A 9,373-nucleotide genomic window follows, 5' to 3' on the forward strand; every position below is an offset into this window, starting at 1 on the left:
TTTTTTTTTTTTTTGGCATATTTTATTTGGAAACAAAAAGTCCATCTCTTTTGGATTCCAATGACAAGCTTGCGAATCCAAGCTACAAACAAGAAACGCGATAAGACTGGCTTTTGCAGGAGATGTTTGTGTATCACTTCCTGTGAGATGTCTGGAAGCTGTCTTCCGAGCACACATTTGCACAGATAAAATGCAGATCGTTCAGCCTCATTCTGACGGCAGCGTCCATCGCCACGCAGGAAGCGGAGCTTCAGGAAGCATCTACGGTATTTTTAGCTCTCATCGACTTTTTGCCGCAGGCAGCTTGAACAGCGAATCCTGCCACATCCATTAGCAACACGAAGATCAGTGGCAGCGCACACAGCACCACGCCGACTAAACCCAGCGCCGCCGCGGACTGTCGGCTGTCATGCGCAGAGATGTGCTTCCGCTTGGTGGACGATACGTTGTCTTTGTCGACGAGCAGCGTAGTGATGATTTCATCTATTTTCTTCTCGCGGTCTTCAGCGTTCAAAACTTTTCCCGTCTCTGATCCCCCTAGCAGCTGACACCGGCAACAGTCTGGAGGGTCCAGTTCTGTCCGCGGTGTGGCTGAAGTCTTTTTGTCGCCGGTGACAGAAATGGTGGTTTCTGTGTCATTGGCAGCAACAGTCTGCGTTGTGCTGTCACTTGTAACGACATTTTGGGTTTTCAGGTCACTTGTGGCGAGAGCTTGGGTTTCCATGTTACTTGTCAGAGTAGTCAGGGTTTCCGTGTCACTTGTAACAGTAGTCTGTGTGTCCGTATCACTTGTAATTGTGGCGAGGGCTTCCACATCACTTGCAGTTTGAGTCTGCAAGTTGACAGTCCGGACTTCCATCTCACTTGCAGTGGTAGCTGTGGCATCGATGTCTTGTCTAGCAATGATTTCGATTGACTGTGGCGAGTAATAGATTGGTGTTAGGCCGGTTGTACTCAATGATGAGGCCATGTCAGAAGGCACGGTGACCTTTGCATTTCCTATGACAAAGTAAAATACAAGTTGATGCTGTCGGAAGTCACGCTATCAGGACAATCAAAAAGAAGTCAGTGTTTGGTTGCATATTCTTTTGTATCTCCTTTTGCAAACATGTAAGTTCGCGGGGCTTAGTTCTCCGAGATATGCTCTGCACGTTCTAGTGAGCCACGCTTACACAGTACTAGCACCTAGAGCTGCTGTTATTGTCTTACACTTTTTTATGTGTAAAACTTAAAATTCAGAAAGTATAGTTTTCTTTAATTGAAAATTATAAACGTCGTAAAGTTATAAATCACTGGTGTCCTAGTTCGCCAAATGGTAGAACCGGCCCTCAGTCTGACAAAAGAGCTTAGACAATGGAATAAGATTATAAAATGAGGAGAAATAAGAACAAAAACATCTGCTTCAGCCATTTTGGAAAGCAGGGGAGTACAATGCTATATTCCCCTACATACAACAAGACCAGAACAAGTTTCCTCTGTAGTGGCACACCACAGGTGTGTAAACATACCTCCTGGCCAGCCCTCGCTAACGTCACCAGCTGTTATGTATGACGAGCTGACGATGTGTATTACGTCATCAAGTGGTTGCTGGTCCCGCGTGGTCAGTTCCAACATCGTATCTATGACGTCACTGTTGTCGCCAGTGCCATAACTGACAAGGGAATCGGTGGTTGTGGGGTCAATGCCATTGGTCCTATAGTCGTCTATTGGAGTTGCTCCATCCGAGAAATTGGTCAAGGGTGTAGAGAGGGTGGAGCTCGTGACGGATGTAGAAAGGGTGAGGCTTGTGAGGAGAGTAGCGGTCGTTACTTTTGTAGAGAGAGGGGGGTCTGTAACAGGGGTTTCGTCTGTCCAATCCGTGAAGAGTGTGGAAGACAGAGCAGGGACATGGCAAGTCGTGCAGGTCTGTGTCCAGGGGGAGCTGCTGTCCCACAGAAAAGCTGACGAAGGTGATAAAGATGTGGTATTGGCGGCTGAAAACAAACACACACACACCACGCACGCACACACACACCACACACACACCACACACACATTCTGCTTAATCTAAGACTTTCACGTGCCCGTGCCTTCCTTTAATTTGGTGCGTGACATAATCGTGTCCTCATTAAAGTAAATCTTAATAAGTTGCTCTCAGCATGAAAGACCTTCCCACACTGATATTGTTACACACGGAAGGTAGAATCCTTTCCAGACACTTACGTCCTATCACGTAGTACGTGACGTTGAAGCCCCTTTCGCAGATGGAGAAATCTGTGTGGAATGACATCTGCAGCTTGTCCCCATCAACGACCACTACAATAAATGAGAGGGTTTTGTTAGTGAGCAGAGACTGAGATACAGCATCATTAGACCAGGACCCTCCACACGGGAAAAGGCACATTGAGATAAAGCATTCTGCTGCAAAGCTCGGAGTTAAATTTTATAAACATTTTATTCGTCAAGCATTTTAAAGTCTTGTTGGGTGCGCATGACTAATGACTGGATAAAGCTCGGTGCAGAATACTGTTTCCTTAAATGTGGGGAAATATCTCCCGTCTGCTCTGGAGCCACGCGTACAAACATCATGCACAGAAAGAGGTCCAGCTAAGGTCATCACGTTTGCACCAGGTAACCACACCATCAGTCCAATCTTTGAAGTTCGTAAGTCGATTCTTCTTGTGGCCACCGAGGCGTCGACCACCCTCCAAGGTATCTTGAAGGACAGTCATCGACAGTTAATGAGGAGGAAGGAAGGGACAAACATAAAAGAAAGGAAAGGAAAACAAAAATAATAGGTGTACTTACCATCGAATGATAAATTCTGGAATCCACAATACTTGACGTTCTTGTTCTGAAAAAACAAGGTGACAAAGTCGAAGCAAATATCATTTGTAATCTCCAGCTTAGAATCGAGTATAATGTGAAGAAGCTGGGGGCCTGGTGAGGTCAGGTGAGCCGTGTAGGTCAGGTCAAGATCGTTCCAATAATTGCTGGGAAAGTTGGGGCTGGTGAAGCTGCCGGCATTGGTGTACAGGTCCAAGACTGGAACAGACATGGCCAGCAGTCTGTGGGCACAGCACTGATTGACAACATTAGAAATATCTACAGAAATGTTGAACTCATCTTAGACTTGATGTTCATGTCAGAAGCTACTGGCAACAAACAGAACAACAGCTACCGTTAGTGTTAAAAATGTGTGGTGAAGGTGTATTCTTTCTATTGAGAAAACACGTAGACTGGCTTCTGAATCCTGAATGCTTGCAGTCAGTGGGTTCCGAGAGTTGGCCAAGAAGTTGTCCAATCAGTAGGTCTGTTTTCGTGACGTCACGGTAAATAAAGTCTGTTTTGTTTTCAAAGGCGAGGCTCGCAATGTTTGAAGGCTTGTGCTTTCGTCCATATTTTGAGAATAAGTATACGGAAATAAAATTAAATCAACCGATGAAAACAATGTCCCAACCAGATTAGGTTATAATAAATCACATTAAAAGTTAAAAAGTTAAAATATTAATGCTAGTCGTGTAGCATGGCAATCTTTGAGGAGTGTAGGAGAGGTCACTCTTATCTGGGGGCATGTTTTTGACTTTTGACACAAGAATGATGCTCGAGGGAATCAAGTACCCTTTGATCAACTGCGGGGAAGCAAGGGAGCCGATTAATGTGGGCACCTCCGGCCAAGAAGAAAGATGCTCTAACCACTCGTATATTTCCCTATTTAAAAAAAACCCACTCCTTTATTTCCTGACAGGTCATGGTGTTTTCAGGAAACAAAGAAAGAGAAACATAAAGTCCTATGACCAATGCCAATCGTCACTAAAGGCATCCTTTCCACTAAGGTGCTCTAATTTGTTCTGAGACTAATGTCTATGGAATACTATTATCAGCTTACTTCCAAGGACCTCATACGTGATATTAAACCCTTTCCTTGACTGTTTGTTGGAACTATAGGCAGTCATCTGCAACATTCCTCCCTCTTGGACAACTGCACCGACAAAAACAGAGAAGTAGCTCCATTAAACTTTGATTACCATTACGTTTTTAACAAGAAATAAGTGAAGATGTTGGTCCTTCATTAATGATCATAATAGGGAACTGAGTTGGCGGGGCTGTTGGTAAGTGACAGACAGACAGACAGACAGACAGACAGACAGACAGACAGACAGACAGACAGACAGACAGACAGACAGACAGACAGACAGACAGACAGACAGACAGACAGAGTGTATTATTGAATAAACGTTTCGCATGTAATTTGCCAGTAGGAAGTTAACGGCATTGAAATCTCTTTTCACATCGGTGATAACTGTATGTCTAGAAGAAAAACAATAAAATAAAGAAGGGAAAAAAGAAGAAAGGACGAACAAACGCAAAAAATTAAGAAAAAAGTAGAACAGAATGAATCTAAAGTGCAAATATATACAAATAAAGGATTTATGGATGCAATGTGAATGCGACTCACACTGCTCTCTCTGTGAGTTGACTTTTCCGCACCGTGAGAAGTTCTGGCCGATGATGTGGATGTAGTCCGCACAGGATGGCATGACACCGTCCAGCGAGTACTCCAGGGTCAGGCGCACCCATTGAGGATGAGAGTAGTTGAAATGCCCGGTGTACAGAAGGTCCAGCGAGTCTCTGTAGTCTTGTGGAAATCCGGGGTTGAAGAAGGAGCCTTTGTTGCCATACACATCAAGAACTTGGATGAAATAATAGGAGAATGTTAGTAGGTGAGGCATGCGGTGGAGGAAGGCTCAGTGTTGAAGTACATACAAGTCCCTAGAACTAGGATAAAACAACAGGAGTGAGTTGTCTAGCAATGACAGATTACCCTCAAAGCTTCACACAAAATTAAATAGTTGAGACTCTGCCTGCGGCACAAAGTTCTGTCTACTCACCAATGGTATTTCAGTAGCAAGGAAAGATACAAAAGATGGGAGGTGCTACTGCTGTCACAGGTCATACTCTGCCCACCGAGAGCCACTTCCTATTTACTTACTGCAATTGTTGCTTACAGATATACTTTTATCTTTTGCATTGTGCTGCTCCAGTGTGTACAACTCTACAATCTACAATTGTTTTACTTGCCTCGTAATCAATAATTTTAATCAAAAATAAGACATTTTCTTCAACTCTTGCTGCCAAGAACAAGCATCAACTGACAATTTGCTAAATCCTTTTTGAAGACGGTCAAGCAATGATGCATGTTTATGGTTGTCGGTTTGGCAAATGTCTTACAAAAACCACCTTACTACAACAACCACACTACAACTACTACGATTTCTTCCTCCTCATCTGTTTGATTTTTTTTCTTCTCCTCCCACTGACAACCGTTGCACACTTACAATTATCACGTGAAGGAGAGAAAGGTTTTAATTAACTTATCCCACATATTACCTTTCTTTCGCTTTTATTTGGTGTTATTTTTTTTACTCGTTATATCACGTGAAAGCTTTCAGAGATATTTTGACATTTCTAAATATGTTTCTCAGCTCCTACCTAGTGCAGTTTGCGGCTGACCACTTGCTAGCCCGGCGCCGAGAAGAGTGACGACCAACACGTACATCGCCTCGCGCACAAGAGCTCACTGGGGGAGGTAACTCTGGTAAACTGAGGCAAGGAAAGGCGCACCAAGTCACTGCCATCAGATATATATGTTTAGTCGTCTCTTAGCAACCACGAGTGGATCTTAAACACTTGCACGCTTCAATAGACCTTTTAATGACAGGCGTGAGCACGTGCACAGCGGCCTACAGGACACGTGACGTGACAGTGTCGCCCTCTTTTGGACTCCGTTTGACGAAACTATTTTTAACCATTAGCAAGTCAATATATTTAGGAAAAATTTTGAGTCTACAAATTTTGTAACGGAGAAAAACGAAAAACGTTTGCCGGCCTGGAAATGTCTTGATGACATGTTCATGATGCACCACAGCGCTATGCCACAAAGTTGAGCTTGTCACATGTGACTTGTATTGAACATGTCTTCATCCCTGACTTATTGATACATCCTAGAATGCCCATTTCTTTTGAAGCCGTTTTATTTTAGTTCGTTCATTCGCCATTTTGACGTCTCCTCCCCTCTCTTTCTCTCTCTCTGTCGTTTTTTTCTATTGCTTTTATGACTGATCTTCTCTACTATCTCTTTATGTCTAATCTTGTATTACTCTTATACTGTAACTTGAATCTTCATTACTTTTTAATCTTTATACTGAATCGAGTGGTCAGGCAGTTTTTAATCTGACTTGACATCTTTCGTGTTTGTCTTTCTGCCAGCATTGATTGTAGAGATTGCAGAACCTAAAGTCAGCCACGCGTGTCCAAGGGCACATAAGCACTTCAGTGTGCATCCGACTTCTCTGCAAGTTTGGAAGCAAATTCTGTTATACAACAGGATTTCCGCAGACATTTTTGTCAGAGTCAGTGTTAAACAAAGGGCTATTCAATACTTATCGACCTGCGATAATTACAGGAAGTTTCCAGTCGTAGTTTTCGATAGTTTTCTGTTGGCGTCGTTCTTTTGTTTGTTTGTTTGTTTGTTTTCTAAACATTGTTGAAAGTTTTGATCAAACGGATACCTAGGTCTGTCTATTCACTCGTTTATATCTAGAACCTTGAAAAGGCTGAGTATGAATCATGATGCAAGAGATATTGCTAATCGAATATACATTAATTAAACATATAGCAGCTGAGGATATGTCTTAAAAAGATCATAGCTAGAGGAGGACCCCACTTAGCTATCTGGGGATGTTACATGTTAGGACTCCTAGTTACCTGAGTATACACCACGTGTAATGAGACAGCTAGCTGAGGTATTAGTGTGTGTGTGTGAGAGAGGGTGTTTATGAGAGAGAGAGAGCCAGATAAATGTTAGAAGAGAGAAAATGTTTGCGTGTATGTATGTATGTACACACTTTATAAGTGCTTACAATGCCTTTCACCAAGCAACAGAAGGCACTGGAAAGTGAGATGCACATCGTACTGCAATGTAAACTTCGTGTTTGACGACGCAACTGTTGTGACGATGTGAGAAGAAGAAAGTCGATGTCGGCTGAAGTAGCTGGGTGTCGGTGGATGGCCTCACCAGTCTCCTCGGTTTGTGTAGCTGCACAAAGAAACGCCCTCCCTTCCTCTAAAATTCCTGGCATACAAAAGAAAAAAAGAGCCTTTCCCATCTAAACTTCAGTTGCTGTGAAGTTCAAACAGCCAACCAACCTCTTCCATCTCACACAACATACTCAAGACCCACATCCACCGTGTTTCCAAGCAAAGCACGAGATAAACTAAATTAAATTAGAACTTCAATTACAGTAAAAGATTTTTGTTGTATCGTTAAAATTAATTACTTTTGTCGCAAGAGATTTATATTTCTAAAACTTAACTTCCTCATGAAGAGATAAAGTAAACAAGTTTTGACATTTAAATTCTGTCGAGTAGAATGATTGACTATGTCTCTGTGCTTTTTGTTTGTCCTTCCATCATTCCGTCATAGTGTTGTGTATTTTGTAATGAACTGTTCATCGATTGTTGATATCCTGATTTTAAATAACACTTTACAAGACCTACTGAATGTGACTTCAAAAATCTCGTTTCTCCGTTAGACATATGGAACACCCGTTTGACTTTAAGGTTCGCTAACTGTTCCATATATTAACCCCTGTTTGAACTGAAAGCTGTCTCTCAGTCTCAGTCTCTCACTGTTGGGTGCTTGAACCATAGATAGATTTACCTGGCTGTGTACACGAAGTTGTCATGCGTTAGCATCGTGACACAGTTTACCTGAAGCCAGTAAGCGGCACCTTAATGACACCTGTGTCACCTGTCCTCCTGTGTTCCGCTGTTTGTGTAGCCACAACATTTATTTACCAACAGTCGAGTGGCGTGACAGACAGAAAGGCGCTTTAGTCACTCAAGATGCGGGGAGCATACATGGAGGAGGTCCGCCATTGTTTCTGTCTACACAAGATCAAGACCAAAATGGCGACATAATGGCTTTCAATAGGATCGAGTTCCCTCCCGGTGGTTGGGCAGTGTTTACGTGAGCGGAGCAACTGGAGGGAAAACAGTGTTGAATGATGACGAATAGAAGTCTATGCTAATAGCAGATTTGCTGTGCATGTTTAATGCAACAATAGCAATCATCATCATCATCATCATCATTTCTTGCTATGTACCTACACATCTTAGGATCAGAAATGGATAGAGAGGAGTATTTACAAGCAGCAGTTGAACACATCCCTGGCTGTGACATTACAGAAGTACACAAGAAGTCAACGCAGGAACGAAGCAAGAGAAGATGACAGCAGACTGGCAGTTCATTTTGAAAAAGTGACATAATAATAAAAATAAGGTCTTTACAATAGGAATAAGGTCCTGAAAACAGGAATGAGGTCCTCATAATAAGAACAATGCAAGGAGATACATAAAATGATAGGAAAGCTACCTGGTCACAGAACAGAGAGTCGGATTGACCATATTACAATGAATATCAAAGAGACTCACATATTAGAAAGAATATCAAAGAGACTCAAATATTAGAAAGAATATCAAAGGGACTCACATATTATAAGATGTCAGAGTTAATATGGAGGCAGACTTATGTAGGGACCAGAACCTGTTCCCTGGCAAATTTGCGCTGAAAATGATCGAAGTATGTAGTAGGCTTTAACTCAGCTGCACTGGTAGTACCACTCAGCCTCCATTGTCGTTATTGTTAAATGTGTGTAAAGCTCTGAGGACTGTCAGTCTACTTGTGAGACAGTTGAAAGCAGTTTCTCTCAGTGGTCTTCTGTTTGAAAGCCTTTGCTTGGTCGTTTTTGTACTACATGCCAGCAAGGAAAACAGTCGTAGAGAGGACAACAAGAAACTCTAGACCCATACAGAGACAATGTCAGCAGCTGTTGTATTACTGATTAACATTCTTACAGGTGTAATTTCTGTCCATCATTCAGGTAGGTGAATAACCTGTAATTAAAATATTAGTAGAATGCGCTTCAGCTTTTTCAATCGTGAAATTAAAAAAAAATAGTGACAGGTATTTTTGAAAACTAAGGAATACTCAACACTTAGAAATAAACCTTCCAGCTGTAGATTAAACTAAGTAATACATTAATCTTTCGGTGAGTTGGGAAGATGTTTGCCACGATGTTAGAGAGTAAAGAAAGTTAAAAACAATCTCGCATATTTTTTTCCAGATATCATGTAATATACCTTACCTATGTGAACTGTATATAAATTATACTCTATCTTACTTGTATGTATATGGTATATCATATCTTACGTATATGAAGGATATTGATCTTATACTGTCTTACCTATGTATCACATACTCTATCTTACCTGTATGAAATGTCCATATATATATATAGTATACTATATCGTATGTTTTGGGCTGTCTGAC

General features: G+C 41.9%; 1 protein-coding gene across 1 annotated transcript; it reads right to left on the reverse strand.

Annotated features, from left to right (window-relative positions):
- On the reverse strand, nucleotides 1–6,003 carry LOC112568105 (serine-rich adhesin for platelets-like). The gene is made up of 7 exons (XM_025245208.1): nucleotides 5,473–6,003; nucleotides 4,439–4,672; nucleotides 3,869–3,961; nucleotides 2,788–3,024; nucleotides 2,203–2,295; nucleotides 1,509–1,973; nucleotides 1–999 (listed from the first exon to the last, which is right to left on the reverse strand). The coding sequence occupies exons 1-7, from the start codon at nucleotides 5,537–5,539 to the stop codon at nucleotides 251–253; spliced, it is 1,938 nt and encodes a 645-aa protein (XP_025100993.1). The 5' UTR covers nucleotides 5,540–6,003; the 3' UTR covers nucleotides 1–250.
- Nucleotides 6,004–9,373: the final 3,370 nt, after the last annotated feature.

Source organism: Pomacea canaliculata, linkage group LG1 (assembly GCF_003073045.1).
Source record: "Pomacea canaliculata isolate SZHN2017 linkage group LG1, ASM307304v1, whole genome shotgun sequence".
NCBI classification, from domain to species: Eukaryota; Metazoa; Mollusca; class Gastropoda; order Architaenioglossa; family Ampullariidae; genus Pomacea; species Pomacea canaliculata.

What these genes read in the sequence shown, in the direction of transcription:
- LOC112568105 (XM_025245208.1), bottom strand. Translation starts at nt 5,539, where the DNA reads ATGTACGTGTTGGTCGTCACTCTTCTCGGCGCCGGGCTAGCAAGTGGT. An exon ending in TCAGCCGCAAACTGCACTAG is followed by an intron (nt 4,673 to 5,472) that starts GTAGGAGCTGAG and finishes ATTTCATCCAAG; the next exon opens with TTCTTGATGTGTATGGCAAC. An exon ending in CACGTATGAGGTCCTTGGAA is followed by an intron (nt 3,025 to 3,868) that starts GTAAGCTGATAA and finishes TGTCTGTTCCAG; the next exon opens with TCTTGGACCTGTACACCAAT.